Source organism: Chionomys nivalis, chromosome 7 (assembly GCF_950005125.1).
Source record: "Chionomys nivalis chromosome 7, mChiNiv1.1, whole genome shotgun sequence".
NCBI lineage: Eukaryota > Metazoa > Chordata > Mammalia > Rodentia > Cricetidae > Chionomys > Chionomys nivalis.
The window spans coordinates 96,486,070-96,508,778 of NC_080092.1; the positions used below are offsets into that span (position 1 = coordinate 96,486,070).

The 22,709-nt window shown below is 46.4% G+C and overlaps 1 protein-coding gene across 3 annotated transcripts in view; it reads right to left on the reverse strand.

The window, feature by feature from the left end:
• The window catches only part of Acox1 (acyl-CoA oxidase 1), a 27,580-nt gene continuing 4,871 nt past the window's right edge, over positions 1 to 22,709 (reverse strand). Inside the window, exons 2-14 of one of the 3 annotated variants that reach the window (XM_057774708.1) lie at positions 18,970 to 19,130; positions 13,110 to 13,270; positions 11,224 to 11,331; positions 9,287 to 9,406; positions 8,607 to 8,722; positions 7,512 to 7,681; positions 6,386 to 6,548; positions 5,614 to 5,804; positions 3,347 to 3,526; positions 3,123 to 3,228; positions 2,657 to 2,800; positions 2,125 to 2,331; positions 1 to 1,611 (exon numbers count right to left, since the gene is read on the reverse strand). In XM_057774708.1, coding sequence (XP_057630691.1) covers positions 1,561 to 1,611; positions 2,125 to 2,331; positions 2,657 to 2,800; positions 3,123 to 3,228; positions 3,347 to 3,526; positions 5,614 to 5,804; positions 6,386 to 6,548; positions 7,512 to 7,681; positions 8,607 to 8,722; positions 9,287 to 9,406; positions 11,224 to 11,331; positions 13,110 to 13,270; positions 18,970 to 19,034 — 1,782 coding nt within the window. In that variant the 5' untranslated portion in view covers positions 19,035 to 19,130 and the 3' untranslated portion in view covers positions 1 to 1,560. The remainder of the gene's footprint in view (positions 1,612 to 2,124; positions 2,332 to 2,656; positions 2,801 to 3,122; positions 3,229 to 3,346; positions 3,527 to 5,613; positions 5,805 to 6,385; positions 6,549 to 7,511; positions 7,682 to 8,606; positions 8,723 to 9,286; positions 9,407 to 11,223; positions 11,332 to 13,109; positions 13,271 to 18,969; positions 19,131 to 22,709) is intronic. The other 2 variants (XM_057774707.1, XM_057774706.1) reach the window with 2 other exon arrangements.

The following is a 22,709-nucleotide window of genomic DNA, read 5'->3' on the forward strand; positions in this document are numbered from 1 at the left end:
TTCAGTCATTCAGATGTATTTATTTTCCAGAGTATGAACTACTGTCAACAGACCCAAATGAAGCGACAGTGCTCACCTTCAATCTTGAGCAGTGATCAGCTGTGCTCGTCAATAATCTAACGCTATCAGCTCCCCTGGGACGGGTCTATGTCAGCGTCAAGACGCTGCTTCCGCTCCATCTACTACGCTCTCAGTTGTTTTCATGATGCAGGTGCCACAGGCACAGAGCTAACAGGTTCAAAGGTTTTCTCTACTGTGGTTTAAGAATCAAGAGTCCCTATTGGCCAGGCCTGGTGGCACACACTTATAGTTCCAGCACTCGGGAGACTGAGGATTGAGTTTAAGGCCAGTCTAGGCCCTGTCTCAAAACAAAACAAACTAAACAGAAATTACCATACAACAATGCACCCCCACACAAAAGGTGCATTCCATCTTTGAGCACAATGATTGTAGAGACTGCACTGCAGCTGAAGGGACCAGCTGGGCACCCAGTATGGCTGCTAGTGGCTTACCACAAAGCCAGGTACTCAACAGCAAGAAACTAGCTGTGGCCTCTGCTTATCCTTCAGCCCGCATCAGCGATTACATCTTCTGAACTAGAAACCATAGCACATGGCTGTGGCAAAGGGTCTTCTGTTATTTCTGAGTGTAAAAGGTGATCTGAGTGATTTACTTTTATATGTCAAATACTTGACCACCAAGCATTGTAATGGTTTATATGACAAGATGACAAAACCTTTCAAATCTGCATAGTCCTAGGAAATTCATTTAATAAAATCACCAAAATACACAAGTGCACAGCCCCCAGGGCTCTCCCATACTCAATCGGAATAGCTATTGTCTTTAGTATATCTTTCAAGAGAAGGCAAACAAGAAAGGGAAGACAGTCAGCCACCATGATTAACATCCAGGCAATGATCAAATAAGTAAAGATATGCTTAATTATCTCAGAAAGTGGGGACCAAAGGCGAGACAGTGCTATCAGGAAAGCTGGAGCCCAGAACGGATAATCACTCCCAATGCGTGGTATGGCTCCTAGGTGGCTGGGTATGTTAATGTTGAAGTCTACAGGAGGGACAGTCGCACAGCAGGCAGCAGATGTGCCCCACACACCCACGTCAGGGCTTCTATTAGTTTCTCGCTCCCAACCCTTCTTTAGTGTAGATCATTTAGGCTGGAAAGCCTGGAAAGTTCCACCTTATAAAACACCTTTGCTTTAAAAAACATAGATCCAGTGAATAGCAGTAAAAATGTGAAAATAACTAAGAATTTAGTAGTTAAACTCTGTTAATCACCCAAGGTCATGGCCTACTGGGATTAGCAGCAGTACAGCCGTGAAGCCTTTGAGCACCTAAGAGTCTCTGTTACCGCACTGAAAACAGAGAATTTCTCATTTCTGCGCTGTGGTCTGCTCATTTCTCTTTACTTCGAGGAAAAAGGCCAAGCCATCATTTGTTTTACAGCTACACAAATCTGATGAGGGTTTCACAAGGATTAGTGAATCAAGGACGAGATTTCACGCTGCTTTCTGCAGCAAATCAGACTTGTCGCCGGGAAAGCTCAGAGCTTGGACTGCAGGGGCTTCAAGTGCTTGTAGTAAGACTCGTGAACCTGCAGAGAAGCAGACGACGCCAGTAAGGAACTTCCCACGTACACCAGCATTTCTCTTTATAACAAACAAAAACTTTTAACTGAGAAACTATGTGGACCTCATACAGACACAAATTCAAATATTTTTGTTTGTTTTGTTTTTAAGCCGAGGCTCATTATATAGCCCTGGGTGGTCTCAAACTCAGAGAGATCTGTTTGCATCTGCCTCCCCAGGGATGGGATTAAAGGTGTGCCTCACCATGCTTGACCTTTATTTTAAAAAAATTGTGGCCGGGCGGTGGTGGCGCACTCCTTTAATCCCAGCACTCGGGAGGCAGAGGCAGGCGGATCTCTGGGAGTTCGAGGCCAGCCTGGTCTACAGAGCTAGTTCCGGGTCGGGCACCAAAGCTACAGAGAAACCCTGTCTCGAAAAACCAAAAAAAAAAAAAAAAAATTGTGGGCTCTGTGACTGACACTTTACAGATTTAAACGAGAACTTCGGAAGTTGGAAAGATACTGTCGTGTTTGTTGTACCTCTGTTTTGTTCAGTGGGGACTTCTTGGCCCACTCAAACAAGTTCTCATACACGTTCCCGTCATAGCGGCCAAGAACAGAGCCGAGGGTCATATCCTTGAAGTCAAAGGCGTCCACCAGAGCAACAGCATTGGGGCGGATTAGGGTGAGCAACTCCAGTATCCGATTGTTTACTTGTGACATCTGAGCCCCTGTGATGATGTTCCCCTAAGGAAAAGAGTAAAACGAACGAATAAAATTGTGTACAGATTAGATACTTACACACACAGAACTGTAAACAGACATTTACACACAGAACTGTAAATAGACATTCTCACACGTAGAACTGTAAATAAACATTCTCACACATAAAACTGTAAATAAACATTCTCACACACAGAACTGTAAATAAACATTCTCACACACAGAACTGTAAACAGACATTCTCACACGCAGAACTGTAAATAAACATATCTACACACAGAGAGCTGTAAAACAACTGTTTAAGTCAAATAAACAAGTACAAAAAGGCTTCTGCTTCGAAAACACCAACCTCAAGAAAATCTCCTCCTTTCTGGCTGATGCCATAGAGAGAATACAAGAAACACAGGTTCCTCAGGACAGCCTGGACGGCTTTGTCTTGGATCTTGGGGAGTTTATCTGAAAACAGCTTAACCGCCACATAGTGGCAGTGTGCCTAGAGGAAAGCAAACGTGGAGTGGGATCCTTGAGAGGTGGGTGTGGTGGCTCTGTGTCTAATTTCAACATTTGGGAGGCTGAAGCAGGAGGACTGCCTTGCCTTCGTGGTCAGTTTTAGCTACTTGGTGAGTTCCAGACCAACCCGGGTTAGTGAAAGCCTATCTGAAGAAGGCGGCTACCATCGTGACCAGGGCACTAAGGAAGGGGCAAGCAGAGCACAGAGCACAGTGACCCTGGCACTAAGGAAGGGGCAGCGGAGCACGGTGACCCCGGCACTAAGGAAGGGGCAGCGGAGCACGGTGAGGAGAGCCGCCACTGACCTCACTCGCCCGGACAAGGTCAACGGAAGTTAGGTTCCATGCTACTTCCTTGCTCTTCCTGTGACTCATGTGAGTCTTAAGTTTTTTTGCAGCAATTTCTATTAATCTGTTGAGCAAGAAGGAAGAGTAGAGAGCTGAGGAAGCCATCGTGGCTTTCACTCCTCTGCTTGGCTCCAGCGGGAAGGCCCTATAGCCGGCCGCTGACCTGAGTGAGGGGAGCTCACCTGGCTGCACGAAGCTTGTAGGCTTCAGTCAGGTTGTCCAGGCTGTTGATGTCCACCACAGCTGGCCAGACTGCCACCTGCTGTGGCTGGATGCGCTGACTGGGCAAATCATTCAAGTAGGACACCAGGCCACCCACCAACTTCCCTGCGTGCACCTGGTCATACATTTTCATCAAGAACCTGGAAATCACCAAAACACATGCTTTAGTGACACTATTCAGGTGACTTCACACAGTTTGAACATGTGCTGACTGACTTTAGATCAACTTGAAACAGGCTAGAGTCATCTGAGGAGGGAACCACAGAAAATACCTACATAAAACGGGGGCTATAGCCTGTGGAGCTCCCGGTCTAGCCTCCTGGTCACCACCCCACCAGAAAGCAGGTGTTTACATGATGACTCACAACAATAGCAGCAAGTTAGTTATAAAGTAGTGATGTGAATAACGTTGTGGCGGGGTCACCACAGCATGAGGAACTGTATTAAAGGGTCACAGCGTCAGGAAGGCTGAGAACACCACAGAGCACTGTCTTAATTAGTGCTTTGGGGGAGGGTCCAGCCCACTGTGTGTGTATCGTCCCTGGGCTAGTAGTCCTAGATTTCTATAAGAAAGCAGGCGGAGGGGACTGGAGAGATGGCTCAGTGGTTAAGGGCACTGACTGCTCTTCCAGAGGTCCTGAGTTCAATTCCCAGCAACCACATGGTGGCTCACAGCCATCTATAATGAGACCTGGCGCCCCCTTCTGGCTTGCGGGCACACATGGAAGGAATGCTGTACACATAATAAATAAATAAATATTAAAAAAAAAAAAAAAAAAAAGAAAGCAGGCGGAGAGCTGGGTGTGGTGGCACACACCTTTAATCCCAGCACTTGGGAGGCAGAGGCAGGTGATCTCTGAGTTTGAGGCCAGCCTGGTCTACAGAGGGAGTTCCAGGACAGCCAGGGCTATGCAGACAAACCCTGCCTGGAGAAACAACAACAACAAACAATCAAAAAAAGGGCTGAGTAAGCCATGAGGAGCACGCCAGTAAGCAGCACCTCTCTGTGACTTCTGCATCAGCGCTGACTCCAGGATCCCGCCCTCTTTGAGTTCCTGTCCTGATGTCTTTCAATGATGAACAGCAGCATGAAAGTGTAAACCAAATAAACCCTTTCCTCTCCAAGTTGCTTTGGTCATGGTGTTTCACCTAGGACAGAAGCTAGCACCAGGAGAGTGGGGAGGAAGGACTTATCGGGAGCTCAGCGGCTGTTCCGTAGGAGCCTGGAAGACAATGCTGAGTAGCGCAGACGATGGGGGCCCGGCCTGTGAAGTTTCCGAGGGAAGCAGAGACTCCACCAGGCCTTTTGTGTGTCTGGTCAGCTGGGGCTGAAGAATCAGCGGTGATTGACAGGGGACCAGAACCACTACAGTAAAACCTCTGCTCTGTTAGGATGTGATTGAGAGGAGATCAGCATCACTGAGGTCAAGGCTCCGGAAGCATTTCCTCGGGGGTCAGCACACAGATATGGTCTAGAGGCAGCAAAGGTTGTAGCTCATGCTGGCAGCTGAGCCTGGTAATGTGAGAGTCACAGGTGGTGCTGGTTGTGAAGGGATGGCACTGTGTGAGGGCGGAGTCCCTGAGAGGCTAAAGGTAAAGGTGCAATCCCACTGCAGTTCGGAGCTGCCAGTGCCGTGGGAGGACCAGCAGCAGCAGCAGAGTGGAGCCAACTGGAGCCCAGAAGACAAGCTGTGTGCTGCGGAGGGCGGCAGAGCTGAAGCGACCCAAGCCCCTTGGAGGAGCCCAGATCGTGAGGGATCCCAGACAGTGACATAAAATTATTTATCTGCTGGGAGTTTGGTTTTGCTTTGTTCAGATTGTGATTGTGCCCTGGTTCTTCCCTCTTTGAGTAAGAAAGTATTTAGCTTATTTTTTATTTTATAGGCATCCACAGTTGAAAGACTTTGAATTTTTAAAAGAGATTTTAGATTTTAAGAGATTTTGAATTTTTACAGAGACTGAACTTTGAAAGTGTTTGAAATGGTGGGACTTTCAAGTTGTGATATGGTTTTATTTGTGGTATTTATTAATCTGAGATCTTGGGGAAGAACCAAAAGAAGGAAAGGTTATGTCTTAAAAACCCTTCCTCCCCAGGTTGTGTCAGCCATGGAGTTTCATCCCAGCAGTAGTGACCCTAACTAGGGCAGACCACAAATAAGAAGTGAGTTGTGCTGGAAGCGAAATGTCCCTGCCTGCCACGGTGGAGTGTGTGGAGACTGCTCCTCACCTGGCCGTCTGCAGCATCATCACAGTGTTCTCCCCCTCGAAGGTGCATGCCGGGGTAAAAGTGACATAAATATTTGGGATTCCGCTGCTGTGAGAATAGCCGTGCCCACCACAAGCCATCCGACATTCTTCAATACCAGCATTGGCTGTCCAGGTAGTAAAAGCCTTGAGCCCAGCGGTGAGGGCGTGAAGCTAGGGGACAAGTACAGGTCATGAGAACCCTGGCTTAGAACCCACCTTCTAATAGGAAGACGCATCCTCCTGGAAGTACGCTGCTCACTGTCAGAACCAAGGCCTGCATGACTACTGAGGAGGGGCAGCTACCTGCGATCTGAATTATTGATGCTCTCACACTTTTCTGTTTTTTTTTTTTTGGTTTTTCGAGACAGGGTTTCTCTGTGGCTTTGGAGCCTGTCCTGGAACTAGCTCTTGTAGACCAGGCTGGTCTCGAACTCACAGAGATCCGCCTGCCTCTGCCTCCCAAGTGCTGGGATTAAAGGCGTGCGCCACCACCGCCCGGCTCTCTCATACTTTTCTGAATGGCTGGACTTGGCCAAACACTCACCCCTTTCTTTAAATGCTATCAATAAAAATTCTAGCTTCAGATCTGGTCTGCTTTTAATTTTGAAAAGTTCCAAGGTTATGTAATTCCTTTCAGGAAATTCCAACATACAGTTTCTGCTGGATGTCTGCCAACAGGCAAACATGTAACCTAAGGGTATCTATGGAAACCCATGGGTATCAACAGGCGAATGAGAAAAGTGTGTCCATACCTCGGGCAGCTCACTCAGGTCCCCTTGGCCAATGCTCTCATTAATTCGAAGGTAGGTCTCCTTTATGTACCGTCCTACAAAGTGGAAGGCGTAGGCAGTGGCCAGCAGTGGGAAGAGTTTATACTGCTGGGTTTGAAAATCCAAAATCTGAGGTTCTGGTTCACTAAATAACAGGGGAAAAAAATTAGTAAATATTTACTTGTGTTATCCCAGGTTTCAGTCCAAGTACCCTGACGTAGCAACCAAATTCATCCTCACGTGGTCCTTCCAGGATGATGGCAACTTCACTACTGTCATCTTACTGATGGGGAAACTGAGAGATGAGGAAGTCTTCTGAGGTCACACTGCTCAAAAGGGCAATTCTTTGGCTCTATAAGGTCATATTTTCTTCACACACACCCCCCCCCCCCCGGTTGTTTGAGATAGAGTCTCTGCATGTAGTCCTGGCTGTCCTGGAACTCAGTCTGTAGACCAGGCTGGCCTTGAACTCACACAGATCACCTGCCTCTGCCTTCCGAGTGCTGGGATTAGAGGTGTGCGCCACCAGGCCCAGCAATACTCTTCCCGTCTCTGCAGCACTGCTGTGGAGTCTCCTCACTGCCTCAGTGTTTCCGAGAGGCAACTATATCTCATAGCTACACAGAAACCCACACTGGTCAGCTCACAGGAAGAGGACGCCACAAAAGGCCAGCCCACCACAAGGCTCAACATACTGTATTCTGACCACAAGCCTGGAGATGACACAGTGTATAAGTTAAACATTTTAAGAGTTAAGAATTGACAAAGGTCCTGGGGTTGAATATGATCAAGATAACCTTGTGTATGTGTATCAAACTGTCAGATAACAATAAACTTTTTTTAAATTAACAGTTTTATAGTTTTTTGTTTGTTTTTAATTTTTAAAGAGAGAAGCAGGTGCCTGCTTGCCCTCAATCCCTCCCCACCATGCATGCTGGGTAGGGGCTAGGTCCTTGGGAGGCCTAGCACATGTGAGCCCTGGCTTAACACTGAGCACCACAGCTGGTCCAGGGTGTAAAGGCAGAGGAAGTGGTTATTCTGATCCATCCTCTTAAGCACAGGGTCAAAGCAAGCCATCAGAAGAGCCCATCTAGGGTCCCACCCTCACCCTGGCTTGATTTCAGACTGGTGCCTCACAGCGCTGTATCGGATGGCAATGGTGCATGCCTTGGACAGACACCGAGCTGCATCTCCCACGAGGAAGGACCGCACGAACACCATGGTTCCATACGTCAGCTTGTTACTCAAGGGTTTCACATATGTGCCGTCAGGCTTCACCTGGGAAAACAAAACAGGTCTGAGCGTCTTTCTGTGAGGCCAAGAGACCATGAACCGATTTTCCAAGTGTATCCTGGAACAGCAGGGGACCTGGCTTCAGAAGGACCTGGCAACTGGGCTGAAATACTAAATTTTGCTCCCTACTCGGACCTTTTGGACCAGAGATTTTGGGAGCAAGGGCTTGATTGTAAGATATGGGCTTGGGGGCTGGAGAGATGGCTCAGAGGTTGAGAGCACTGGCTACTCTTCCAGAGGTCCTGAGTTCAATTCCCATCAACCACAAGGTGGCTCACAACCATCTGTAATGAGATCTGGTGCCTTCTTCTGGTGTGTAGGCAAACACTGTATACATAATAAATAAATCTTAAAAAAAAAAACAAAAAAAAAAACAGCATAAGCTTACCCAGGCCATAGTGGGGCACTCCTCTAATCCCAGCACTCAGGAAGAAGAGGCAGGTGATCTGGTGATCTGTGTGAGTTCAAGACCAGCCTGGTCTACAGAGCGAGTTTCAGGACAGCCAAGACTACACAGAGAAACTCTTTCTTGAAATAAAACATAACAAAAAAGACATGGGCTTGCCATGCAGTTCAACCTGACCTTGACCTCAGTTCCTCTGTCTCTCACGTGCACTTCATTCTTGGCTCACAATCTGAGTTCTACTGGCCTTCCAGGTGATTCTAAGTTGCTTAAGGGCTTGAGGTCCACAGGCTCACTAACGAGGTGGTACTTTTCACACCATCCTCAACACTCCTAAGTCACTGTCAGAATAAAAGGAGTTCAGAAGGAAAAGCATGTCACTTCTGCAACCAACATTTAGAGGCTGAGGCAGGAGGATTGCTGTGAACCTTAGCCTAGCTAGTCTGGGATACATAGAGAAAATCTGACAACGACAAACCCAAAACCAAATAAAATAAATAAATATACCTGGGCATATTTCATCAGCATGTTTTCTCTAGGGATGCGGTAATTGTCCATCTTCAGGTAGCCATTATCCATCTCTTCATAACCAAATTTGGGGCCAATATCCCCAACAGTAATACCTACCACAGACAACAGGAAACACGTGAGATATTTATGCTTTTGGATTCCTTGCCTCCCTATGTTCCATTCAATTGTGCCTTACACTTTTTGCAGTTTATTTTATTTTATGTGTGTGGGTATTTTCTATACATGTCTGTCCATGCACCCTTGCATGCCTGGTGCCTCAGGAGGCCAGAAGAGGATGTTGGATCCCCTGCAACTGGAGTTAGAGCTGGTTGTGGGCGACCATAAAAGTGCCAGAACTGAACCCTGGTCTTTTGTTTGTGTTTTTTTTTTTAATATTTATTTATTTATTATGTATCCAGCATTCCTTCCATGTATGTCTGCAGGCCAGAAGAGGGCACCAGACCCCATTACAGATGGTTGTGAGCCACCATATGGTTGCTGGGAATTGAACTCAGGACCTTTGGAAGAACAGTCAGTGCTCTTAACCTCTGAGCCATCTCTCCAGCCCCTGAACCCTGGTCTTTTGGAAGATCAGCCAGTGTTCACAACTTCTAAGTCATCTCTTCAGCTCTGTGTAATTTTAATGTTTACCTTGTCATCAGATGAACAATCCTCACCTGGCAAGGGCTTGTGAGTTCCGATTTCACGGATAGGGACAACAAAGGCATGTAGTCCATAGCGCTCCCCTTGAGTGATGAGCTGAGCAAGAACGATGGCATGATTGGAAGTCTTCCCAACTGCAGCATCAACAACAACAGGTCAGTGTGCTGCTCCTGCTTTTCAATTTTCCTGTCTCATGAACTCTGCTATGTGCTAGAGGCTGGGATCACATGTGTGCACCAGCACGCTTGGATTCGCTCTTGTATTTCCACTGGTTACACTGCTCTGGGGAGGCAGCTCATGCAGGCAGTACGCCGTGCATGCGGAGGTCAGAGGAAAACTTGTGGGAACTGCTCTCTCCTTCCACCATACGGGTTCCAGGGATTGAACTTAAGTCACTGGGTTGGCACAGGTGCCCTTCCCTGCTGAACCATCTCACTGACCCTGTTCTTGCATTTCTAAATGGTGGGAACAGGAAAGTGTGTAAAAAAAGTGAGTCTTTCCCATGCCAACCTCACACAGAGCTTCTGGACAAAGCTTATAGTTTTTTCTTACTTTTTTTTCAGCAGATAAATCCCACATTAAGAAAAGGTTTCAGTTATTTTAACATTTACTATTTGTGTGTGCACATATCAGCATGAAGGAGGCAAACACACACGGGACACAGTGCACGTGGCAGTCGGAGGACAACTCAAAGGATGTCAGTTCTTTCCTTCCACCGTACGATTTATGGGGCTCAAATGCAACAAGCGTGCCTTTACCCGCTGAGCCAGCTCTCTGGTGCAATACAGGCTTTTGGTTCTGGGAGCTGCCCCAGCTCTTTAGCTCTTCGACCCCTGGGACACCTTCGTTCTCTTTAATAAACTGCCTCACTTCTATCACACAACATTCTAACCAGGTGTGGAATTCCAACACTTCGGAGGCAGAAGCAGATTTCTATGAGTTCTAGGACAGCCAGGGCTACAGAGAGAAATCCTGTCGCAAAGAACTTTAAAAAAAAAAAAGGCAGAGGCTATTCTGAAATACTTAAAAGTATCTGAGCCGGGCGGTGGTGGCGCACGCCTTTAATCCCAGCACTCGGGAGGCAGAGGCAGGAGGATCTCTGTGAGTTCGAGACCAGCCTGGTCTACAAGAGCTAGTTCCAGGACAGGCTCCAAAGCTACAGAGAAACCCTGTCTCGAAAAACCAAAAAAAAAAAAAAAAAAAAAAAAAGTATCTGAGACCAGCCTTGCTCCCCAAAACAAAAATAAACAAAGACAGAATGTAAATAACAAAATCTACCAGCTACTATTACACCTGACATAGACATCCCAAGGCCAGAACTCAGAGTGAAAGGAGACACTAAATATAAATTTTATATAAAAGCTATTTACAATAAAAATCTGAAAGTACCTCAAATTTTTGACAGAAATAACAAATAGGGAAGCTATGTTGGACAGAGGTGGCACACACCTTTAACCCCAGCACTCAGGGGATAGAAAAAACCCTGTCTCGAAAAAAAAAAAAAAAAAAGAAAAATTTATTTCATTTTTGAGACAGGTTCTCACTATGTAGGTCTGACTGGCCTGGAACTTACTCTATAGAACAGATGGACTCTGGACTCATGGAGATCCACCTGCCTCTGCCTCCTGAGATTAAAGGGGTTACTACCATACCTGGCCAGGAATTTTATTTTAACGATGAGTATGGGAGCTATGGTACACAGGGATATTTAGAGGGAAAATGAAGCCATAAGACAGTCATTACTGTTGTGCTTTCGCCATATACAAACAGACGCAACAAGGACCACAAGAGAATGTAAAACATCTCATAATAATTTAAGACCTTAACTATTTTTTTACTTCACAATTATATTCTAAGATCTACATTCTAAATAAATCTCATAATAAGTCCTCAAAATGTTCAACAACAACAACAAAACATCCAACAAATGTTAAAAAAAAAATCAACTTACGCCCCCCAGGCCACCACTTAATAGAAGTCACAGTAGGGCTGTTGAGAATAAACTCTTGGGTTTTGGGGTCGTATGTGGCAGTGGTCTCCAGGCCTCGAAGATGAGTTCCTAAGGAAAGAGAGCACACGACCTCAGATACAGCAGACAGGAGAGATCAACAAAGCCAGACAGAGTCAAGATTCCCTGGCAAACTGAAAGGTCCAGGCCTCTGAGAAAGCCCAGACCAACAATGTGCCTGTGACAAGCTGCAAGCAATGGGCACAGCGCAAGGCTAATCCTCCACTGGGCTGCACACACGAGTGCGGGGAACTTCCCAGTGTGGCTCAGTGGGTGTGTCATATTTATCGAGACTAATAGAAAGAAAACGTAAGGTAGCTAAAGTTCTATGTAACAGAGATGTCCACTCTCCTTTAAACCTAGTTCTTTTACATTTTTAAAAAGTTACCTTTACTCTGTGTGCAACTGTGCCGTGTGTTGGTCACATGAGCCACAACACACGATCTGTGGAAGTCAGTTTTCTCCTACTCAGTGGGTCCTGGGGATTGAACTCGGGTCACCAGGCTTGGCAGCACATACCTTTACCACTGAACCGCACTGCCAGCTTGGGCCCCATTTCTAAGTTTCGACTCTGGTGAACTATTTGCCGCTGTCCTTCTGAGGACGGCGAGGCGACATGTGACAGAAGCAGACTTTGGCTAGAATTTCTGTACATTCTGAACTTATTGTAAGATGGTCACTAAAATGGAAGCTAAGAACTTGAAAACATTTATTCATTATGAAAAATGACTTCCTATAACTCTCCTACAGGTCCAACAATGCCTGGGTTGGCTCTGTGGCTCTCTAGGGCCAGGCTCCACCCAGTGCTCACTGCTCATGAGAGCAAGGAAGCATGTGCTCCAGTCTCACATGCTGCTGGAGACGATGGACACTTCCACTCTGAATTCCAGCTGTACACATATCAATTCTCTGAAAAGCATTATAGGAAAATGTAAGAGAACTACATTGAAACAAACGCTAAAGACTTCTTTTTAACAAACTACTTTGAGGCTTCACTGAATACTTCACTTTGACATATCTAGAAATTTCCACACTGAGCAACAGAAATGGACTGTTTGTGAGCAACAGCCTTCAAAGCTCAAGTCAAGAAACCAGGTACGGAGTAATCTTCCTGTGCCAAAGGAACCTGGTGACACATCAGACAGAGCAGTGAGGATATGTTCTCTCACGACAGCTGAACTCTGCTGGACCCCACCTGGTGTCTTGGGAGGAGCCTATCAAACACGGCTCACAGTAAGAGATGGCTGTATGGAGTATACACTTTTTATGAGCTTCCAAACGGGGGCAATTAGGATGAGGCAATCTGAGATGCCAACTCAGAACACGAGAGAAACTACTACCTCTAGCTCCATCTGGTTCAGAAAGACAGGCGAGGCGGCCAAGTGTGTGCAGAGTTGACGTCACTGGCCTGGAAGGATGGCTTAGCTTTCCTAACCTCTGGTCAAACCTCCTTCAGCACTTCAAGGTACAAGTGACTTCAAGGCATACATGCTGCATGTTCTGACTATAGAAAGCTGCACACCCCCTATAGGAAGTCAAAGGGCACTCATACATTAACGTTTATGGGTTCAGATTCTATAGACTGTGTGGGAAGTGGCCTAACTGGTCATTCCTGATCTTCTGAAGGACAGTCAGGAAGAATCAGCAACGACAGTGATAAAATAACTTTATTTCCACTGCCAGACCCTATCCTGAAGCCAGACTCAGCAAAGGCTCACAAAAACAGCCAGCAGCATCCTGCCGAGCCGTCAATAGCTCATGGCGGGTGCGCTATACAGGTCCAGTTGGCAGGGCCCACCCACCCAGAAGGTAGACTAAATACACTGTACCATGACCCATCTCTGTCTGGGCATAAGTGCCCGTGATCTCCAAATTCCAGGCTGGCATGAAGAAACGCTCTTGCTGTTCTGCGGTGGCCTGGTGAAGCAAGGTGGGCAGGAACATGCCCAAGTGAAGGTCCAAAGGCTCAGGTCGCCCTCGGTGTACAAAGCTTCGAGGAAATACCAAGGACGGACAATTGAGGGAAGCATCAGCAGGGTGTGAATCAGTGATGTGAACAGACAGAGCAGGGAGGGAGAAAAAACTGTGAGTACGAATTAACCATGTGCACATCATCAAGGAGGGGAGCACTGCCCTTTTCTGTGCTCTCTGTGACTCTCAACAGTGTTCATCCTGAAGTGGGCAGGGTGTGCAACAGGACGGGCTATGGAGACCCAGGCCCGTGTAGCCCAATGTGCAAAGGCAGGACTTCAGGCTTGCAATTAAATGAAAGGAAATGAGAATTTTGGGGAGAATTAAAGGAGATCAAGGAGTCCTTGGGTGGGGCAGAAATAGGAAAATAGGGCAGTTCTCTTGGGGCTGAAGTGAATCCAGGCTAAGCTTCTCCTGGATGCAGTTTTAGTGAAGTGTCTCGACTGGGATCCTTTCTGTCTGTTCAGAAAGCATCTAGGACAGACCCAGTCTTTATGTGACTTCTCATTATGCCGTTTGGATCTATGGGTGCAAATGAACACAGAAACTGACAGTGCTCTCCCTCCCAACAATTCCAGCAATTAAAGACAAATGATCCCTAGTCAGGACCATTATAATTGCAAATCACACGTTTGTGCATAACAGGGCCTGTGCTCCACCATGATGTTATTTAATTAACTTAGAGATGGGCCTTCCAACCTCTCAGCTTGTTCCAACTTGTTCCCTCTAACCTAGGGAGGGAAAGGCTGATGTGTTCATCAGGAGCTCACCAGGACCTCTCCAAGGCTAACCATCCAAAAGACACAGAGAAATTCCCACTTTATAAACAAACAAAGATGGATGGCCAAGTGCCACATCTGCATCAAATGATGGTGGCGAGCCAGGACAAGGGTGGTTGGCAAGCTTAATGTTCAATCAAGTGTGACATGTGCTGAGAACGTCTAAAACCCAGAGCTGCCCTTAGAATCATCAAAACAGAAATCCCAAAAGATTGGCTGCTGGCGGAGGAGGTGAAAGGGCAGTGGGAACTCTTGGTGCTACTTTTGCAACTCCCTATGAATTTGTAATCATTTTGAAATTAGAAAATATATTGACATTGATTCATGGAGCAAGCTGTGATGGTGCACATCTGTAATTCAAGCACATAGGAGGTTAAGGCAGGATTCAAGTTCAAGGCCAGTTTAAGCCACACAAAGAGAAAGCCAAACCACATTAACCAAATCAAACCAAACTGCACTTGTGAGATGCCTTTCTTATTCATGAAGTCTTCCAGCTTTTAAAAAGCCAGCACTGGGAGTGGGGTATAGCTCAGTGGTAAACAGCTTGCTCTGGGTTTGTTCGATCACAGACAAAAACCAAACCATTCTTAATCCCACACACCTAAACTTAGAACTCATACAGGAGGCCCTGGATTTAAATGAGGGGGTAGCTCCAGGCTGCGGGGGTTCATGCTTAGTATACTTAGACCCTGGTTTAATCCCTGATGCTCTCTTCCCCAAAAAACTAGTATCCAGTGAGAAAAAGAAACACATGCCAGGCCCTAGGCAGTAACTTGCACCTTGGGCTGTCAGCAGCCCACTTTCTGCTTTCAAGAGAGCTGCTCTGTGGTAAGACTGCTGGTGGAGGAGGAGCCTGGAAGCGGCCCCTCCAGACCTAGGGGAGGTTTGTGTCTGTGTGATGCGCAACAGTAAGGATGTAAGTGTTATCAAGCACACTGAGGACGGCAGGGCAACCGCTACAAGAGTATCTGGGGGGAAATGTCCTTGTAGCTAACAGGTGTTAGTCACACATGGAGATTTAGGAATGCACAAAGAGAAAGGGAGGTTTCTCTACTTGAAGTTAGTTATGTATGACAATGATATACAGATTATATTTATATATTTATCAAAAATTGTAAAGCATAGCACTTTTGGCAAAGTGTTAGTTCTTTTAATGCTGCTGTTTGGAAAGGTCTCCTCAGCTCTCCTTCTGCAGGCTAAAGCTGGAAAGGCTGGCAGCCAAGAGCAGGGAGATGATCCGCGTGAGCTGCTCTGGGGCTGGGAGTACAGAGTCAGCAGTGGGGTGGCCCAGCATGCGTGAAGTCAGTTCCATCTAAAGAAAAACCAGGCCGGGCGATGCACACCTATAATTCCATCAGACACAGGCAGATCCCCACAAGTTTGAGGCTAGCCTGGTCTACACAAGCCCATCTCCCACAAACACACTCCCCCACAAGATCTGACTAACAGGAAAGAAGTAACTAGTTTCTACCTGAGAGATCCAGACGAGGAGAGCACTTCCCAAGGAAATAAAGAGCTCTGCTAGAATCTAACTCAAACTCCTGCAACCTGACAAACTGAGTTCAGAATTCTGAAGTTAGCAGCTAGTGGCGGCACGCCTGAGTCGGCCAATGCTGAAGATGAGGGAGGAGGACCGCATGTCTGAGGCTAGCCTGGGTTATACCTTTGTGAGGCATGGCAGGGCTTGTCTGTAACCCCTACGCTGCAGGGGCAGGGGTAAAAGGAATGATGACAATTGCAGGCCAGCCTGGTCCAAATAACAAGTTCCAAGCCAGTAAGGACCCTGTCTCAAAACAAAAGAGAAAGCAAAGGAGGGGCTGGAGAGATGGAGAGCGCTTGTTGCTTTCCCCTAAGACCTGAGTTCAGGTCTCAGTACCTGGCTAAACCCAGCAACAACAAATACACCTTTTTGGGGAAGGGAAGGAAAACGTAGGCAAGGACACCAGACGCATGACTCTATGTTTTGTTTCGGGCGTTTGGTACAGGAAATTGAGCCCAGGGCCTTGCACACACTGGGCAAATACCCAACCTCTGAGCTCCATGCCCAGCCTCCAGATACAGAGAAGCACACCTGTATAGTACATTCTGGAAATAACGTCATTCTATTACAAAACTCAACAAGAAGCGACAAAGAACCGACAGGAAACAGCCACTAGCAGAGGGCACAGAAATGCAGGAAATGTCTGAGGGTCGCTCTCATGTCAGCAGTAGTCACCACGAGCTATGTGGGCCACGTCACAATTACATCTTAGAGCAGTTGATAACTCAGTTGTCAACCCACAGAGGAATTACTCTCGGATGGGGCAACCCGTCAACAAGGCTTGTGAACCACTGACTCAGGAAGCTGCTGCCTTCACCTGTAATTTCGTGTGTGCAGTAACAGCTACGAGAGCTCCCCATTTCCACCATTTTCATGTGATGTGCACGTGTAATCCCATGATTACATCTCAGTCTTATGGGCACACACATTTGTGGATGATCAGGAGGATGACTTCTCTCTACACTATGTTCTCCACATTTCGGTGACAAACTTAGAGGCCTGTTCTCTATCATTAGCCTTACTGACAGAACAAGTTGGCCAGATGTGCGTCCTCTGGACAGATCACAAATGGAACTCTGACAGATCCTACTTATGAAATTGCAGGTGTCTGGCCTTGTAGGATTCTAAGCCCTTCAGAGGATTTATGGTGAATTAGGGTGGTATTGCAGGTGTCTGGCCTTGTCACAGTCCTTCAAGAGATCAACAGTACCTATGTTGCCCTAAGCTTCCTTCACCAGCACCTCCCTGCTCTGATTGAAAATAGCAATTAACACTCTGAGCCAGTTTTTGATGCAAGGTTTTAGATTCAGTAGACTGTGTTTAGGTCCTGAGATTCAGGAGATAAGAAAGGCTATTAACTGACTCTGTCCAGATATTATTAATCACATTTAAGAAATGTAAAACAAGGCCTGGAGGGATGGCTCAGCCGTTAAAGGCTAGGCTCACAACCAAAAATATAAGAGTTCGGTTCCCAGCACCCACGGCTGTCCCTCCAGGTAAAAAAAAAAAAAAAAAAGAAATGTAAAACAAGCTGGGCGGTGGTGGCGCACGCCTTTAATCCCAGCACTCGGGAGGCAGAGGCAGGCGGATCTCTGTGAGTTCAAGACCAGCCTGGTCTACAAGAGCTAGTTCCAGGACAGGCTCCAAAGCTACAGAGAAACCGTCTCGAAAAACCAAAAAAAAAAAAAAAGAAATGTAAAACAGTCCACGTATTCTTTGCCTCTTCCTTAGATCTCTCATTGGTAGTCTCTTCCCTTTGTGAGAGGTAGCTGGGACCTCCTCACAGCTGCAGCTGGGGTTGCCTGCAAACTAGCGGGTAAGTTCTGCTCTGCATCTCCAAAGAGTGCCTGTGTCCCTGAGAATTTTCCTTGCAGCCTTTTTATTACTAACGAGTTGCTAATGAGTGGAGGAATACATGCTTGGGGTTCTATAACGACAAGAAAAATAAGAATACTGAGATAAAACTAAGAATGCAGAAGAAATAAGATTGAAAGAATGTAGAATGTAGAGAAGTAAGAATGAGAGAATTGGGACAGGAAGTTAGAGCTAAGAAATTAGAGACGATACAGACAAGGGAATTTGAACTAAAGAAGAAATAAGGAAAACGACCCTCAGACACTGTGTGACATAACTGTAGAATTCTCTCACTCCTTCCTCCCTGGATTCTGGGAGGTTTTTCTCTGAGGAATCCTGGGTGGGGGCTGAGACTCTCCCTAAGAGAGACCAATCACAGGAGAGATTTGCACCTACTCTTGAGAAGGACACGTTGAGCACACAGAAGAAATGCTTAACACACGAGGCAGGAATGGAGAATTATTTGGCAGGCACAATAGTGTGAGGTGTGTATATATATTTTCCCCCTCCTTTACTGTAGGGCTGGGGTTAAACCGGGAGACGCCCGTGTGCTGGGCAAGCACTGTTCTTATACAGAGCCAGATTCCAGCAGCAAAGCAGGACTGCAGTGGCACCAGTGACAGAGTGCTTGTCTAACATGCACGAAGACCGGGCTCTGTCCCACATCAAAGCAAAAAGATACAGACAGAAAATGGTTGAGAAAATTACAGTAACCCAAAACCAAAAAGGAAGTCTCGTGGGAAGCCACAGGATTCAGGCAGCTGGGAAGAACCAAGACTAGCACAGGGGACAGAGGCGGAGCAGCAATGCAGGCGTGCATGACTCACAAAACCAAATCTGTTATCTACCAAGTTTTGAGGGGAGAAAGAAACCTTTCCAGCAAGAGGGATCTGCCAGTGCTGTCTCCAGGGCAGCACCTGTGCCACAGAGCTAATGTGAAGCAGGCAGCACAAGAAGCGGTCCTTGTAAGATGGCACGTTCTTCAACTGCTCATCTGCTTTGTGACCTAAAGAAACGTGCGGCCAGGATGGCTGAGGTGAGGCTGGTTTCCACACTGTTCCTTCAGCTCCTGAGCCCTGCAGAGGACCCTTCCTCAGCCCAGGCCTGGGTCTTCCCAAGAGGCTCCCAGAACCACAGAACAGGTCTGTGGAGATTTCCTGGTGTGTCTTAAAGGAAGGAAGCCACACTCTAGAGCAGCATTCTTCTGACTCTCCTCTAGACACCGCTGAGGCGCCTGGAGAACTTCTGACAGGCTCCTTCATATTACACACACCAACTCAACTGGGTCCTCTGTGCTCAAATGCCACCTCTCCAAGCTGCTCAGTAACTGTTAACAGTGCATATCTGTGACAGTGACAACGGCTTTAAGAAGTGACACTGACGGATGTTCATAGGCCAGAGCCCTGGGGAAATAAACTCAGAAAAGGGAAACTGCAACAATTTAAAAATAAAGTCCCAAACACATAGCTACAGAGAAGGAAGAAAAAAAATCAAATTTTTGAACTCATGAGGTGGTCGCTCCGGGACCACCAGATGTGGACTAACCGTGGCCCATCTCCGTCTGGGCGTAGGTACCAATTATCTGGAGATCTTGGGACGGACGCATCCATTTCTCTTGCTGAGCAGTGGTGCCCTGATTCAGCAAGGTAGGAATAAACATGGAGTAATTGAGGCCCACAGGTTCCACAAAATTGACCAAATGTAGTCTACAGGAGAGAAAAGAAAAGCATCTCAGCCTCACGCAGGACACTGCACCCACACTCACTCTCGTTAGCCTGTCATTAGCGTGTGCCATGACGAGGAAGGAGGCACGTGAAAGTCAGAGGCAACAACTGCTCTCCTTTCATCTTCGGGTTCCGGAAATCAAACCCCATTTGTCAAGCTTGGCAGCAAGTACCCTGAACCATCTTGCCAGCCCCACAACCAAACAAAAATCTTGGCCCTGAGGATGAAGAGTAGAAAATTGAGGACCCCGTTTATTAAACTAAATGTAGCCTCCACCGTTTGCTGTGTAAAAAGCCAAGCACAGGCTCTTAGGGAGCAGCTCTTCTCTGCACCCCAGGGCAGAGTCCTCCTGTCTTCCTCTGGTGCAGGATGGGCCAGCTCCTCAGCAGGAAGCAGTTTGGAGAGAATAAACTGCGCCCATGTTCCCAAACATTGTTTATAAATGTTCTTTTACATTTAAAGGGGGATATGATATAGATATGAATAATTTGCATTGGTTTGGATTTTAAGGTCAATTTTGTTATATGTATTTCTGATATTAAGGTATTGTGATTGTGTAGTTCATTTAAAAATGTATAATAGGAAATATAGGTTGTTGATGGATAATCATCAATAATAGTAAAGCTTGTAGTCATGTTAGTTAGATTTTCTAGATATATAGAGATATATTTCAGTTGGATAGGCATTCTTCATATCTTTCAAAGACTACAGAATATGGCATTTAATGTTTTAATAATTTAGGGCTTTTCATGACAATGAGACATGTCTGCTTCTGGCAGCACCAATCTACTTCAAGAGGAAGATGGGCATCGAAGAGGTTCCTTAAGGAGTTTGATAGCCATTTGGGCAAGAAACTGCACTTGCCTGGACTGTTGCATAAACTGGACACGAAGAACCCGCAGAGAGAAGACTGCTGAACTTGCCAAAAGGTGAGATGATCTTTCGGGTTCCTGACCTATGAAAGAGTCTACGAGACATTCTGCAGGACACAGCAGAAAGTGACTGAACTGTCTTTGGAATTTCCTGCTTCTTGGAAATGTCTGCTGGATACTATGGGCCTGTAGGCCGAAGATGGATGCCCCAACAGTACAGAGGAACTTTGGGTGACTGTACAGGCAGCGAGATGTCTCTGTCATTTCTAGAGTTTTGGATTTCTTGTTTGCTTAGGTAATATTATATCCTTCTGGAGTCTTTGATGGAGTTGAAGAATGGTTAGTGATAGTTATAGTTTTCCTTAGTTATGATAAAGAATAAAATAGATATAAATATTGCAACTGTAATTCTTGCTTGATAACTGTTTTGTTATATGTAATCTTACTATGTTAAAGTGAAAGCCTTTCTTTTTTGTTTAAACAGAAAAAGGGGAAATGATGGAGGTGGGTCTTGTATTTATTTGTTGCTTTCATTGGTTAATTAATAAAGAAAACTGCTTGCCCCTGATAGGACAGAAAATTAGGTAGGCGGAGTAGACACAACAGAATGCTGGGAGAAAGAAGCCGAGTCAGGCAGTCGCCATGATTCTCCCACTCCAGACAGACGCAGGTTAAGATCTTTCCTGGTAAGTCAGCTTGTGGTGCTACACAGAATATTAGAAATGGGTTAGATCAATATGTAAGAGCTAGCCAATAAGAGGCTGGAACTAATGGGCCAGGCAGTGTTCAAAAGAATACAGTCTGCCTGGATAACCTAAACACACGCCCTGATGAATAAGTACGTATTGCAGGGCAGGACCGTGGATCTCTGAAGGTCTCCAGGATATCTAGTGGAAATGATTTAAAAATTGCCCCCAAGCCGGGCGGTGGTGGCGCACGCCTTTAATCCCAGCACTCGGGAGGCAGAGGCAGGCGGATCTCTGTGAGTTGGAGGCCAGCCTGGTCTACAAGAGCTAGTTCCAGGACAGGAACCAAAAGCTACGGAGAAACCCTGTCTCGAAAAATCAAAAAAAAAAAAAAAAAAAAAAAAATTGCCCCCAATGGCCAGTGAACATCGCTTCAGATTAAGGGAACTGCACTTGGCCCTGAAATCCAGTCCGCAATCACCTTCACGTCAAACAGAACATAGAAAACACAAACTGAGCGCACCAGTCAGGGCTGTGCCTGCCATGGACTTCCTAGGGGTCTGTTTTGCATTTTGGCCAGGTGTGCACCCGAAGAACTTTAAGTACAAAGGCACTGTCACTTAAGTGACTCTGATGTCTTCTCAGGGGTAACTGGAAGAGGTGTCACCCAGGAGACACTGAGCTTCACAAGGAGCAGAGCATGGGCTACAGTAGGAAAGGAAGACTGTCATTCCAGAGGGGCCAGCACCTTAAAAGCAGCAACAACAGCAAACACAGTAACTGCCTACTGCTTCATTCCCACAATAACACTGCACAACCAGCCAGACTCTTCAGCTTCCCATCAGTCACAGCCACTCTGAGACACTTTCCATATGGATGCTCTTGGGACTGACACTGCCAATCAACCCAAAGGAGCCAATGTGATTACAGAGTCTGGCAGAGGGAGTGACTTCTGTGTCCTCTGTCCTGGGGAAGGTTAATGGGTGTTGTTCAGTGAGCGTTTGCTCCGAGGTCAATGGTTTCAGTAGTGTGGTCAGGGCACAGAGATCACTTTCCAGCTAGGGTAGGTGCTTAGTTTAGCATGGAGAAGGCACTACACTCACTGCCCAGCAAAACAAATAAAACATTTTTTGGGTATGCTAGGACCAAAGGTCCAAATGACTATGAGATAACTGACTAGCCAATGTAAGTACATAGATGATGATAAAGCCCCAAATAATGAATGCCTCTGTCTCTGATTTCTGTAACGTCATATTTATTAACTATTATTTTAAACTGGGTGAAACTGGTGTGGCACATGCCTGTTACCTCAGAGAAACAGAAGGAGGACCTTAAGTTTGAAGATGCTACGAAGTAGAACAGACAGGAAGCTGGAGGGGATACGAACAGAAAAGGGAACTAAAAGCCTGGAGACAAATGCCTAAGTCACCCTCCAGGGAAGACTGGCACGACATCCCAGCAGGCTTCTGAGTCTCACTAAAACCATCGCTATCACACACTTCCCACTTCCATGAGTGCGTGTGCGCACATGGAAAAAGGAAACACAGGAATTTCTGAGAAATAAGGTCTAAGTGGGGAGCCAAAAATGGTGACTATGTAACACACCCACATTTCCACGAGGGAACTGAAAAGCACAAGGGAACTGAAAAGGCTGAGCGCCTTAGTAAACACTCTGAAAACTGGGAGATGAAGGTATAAAGATATTAACACAGAGGCAGCTTTAGGACACGAGAGGAGCTGGGTGTGACAACGCTACCCTATGAGCCAAGCACTCAGAAGGCAGAGCCTGCGGACTGCTCAGAGAGCAAAGACAGCACGGTGTGCACAGTGAGTTCCAGGCTAGCCAGGTCTACAGTGAGACCCTGCCATGACAGAGGAGGGAACAAGTAGGACACAAACGCCTATGTTTCCTTAATGAAAATTTCTGTTGTTTCCCCCTTGCCCAGACCACCTGAAATATAACTGAAGAACAAAGTCTGTAGCTGGAGATTTTGCACACCTG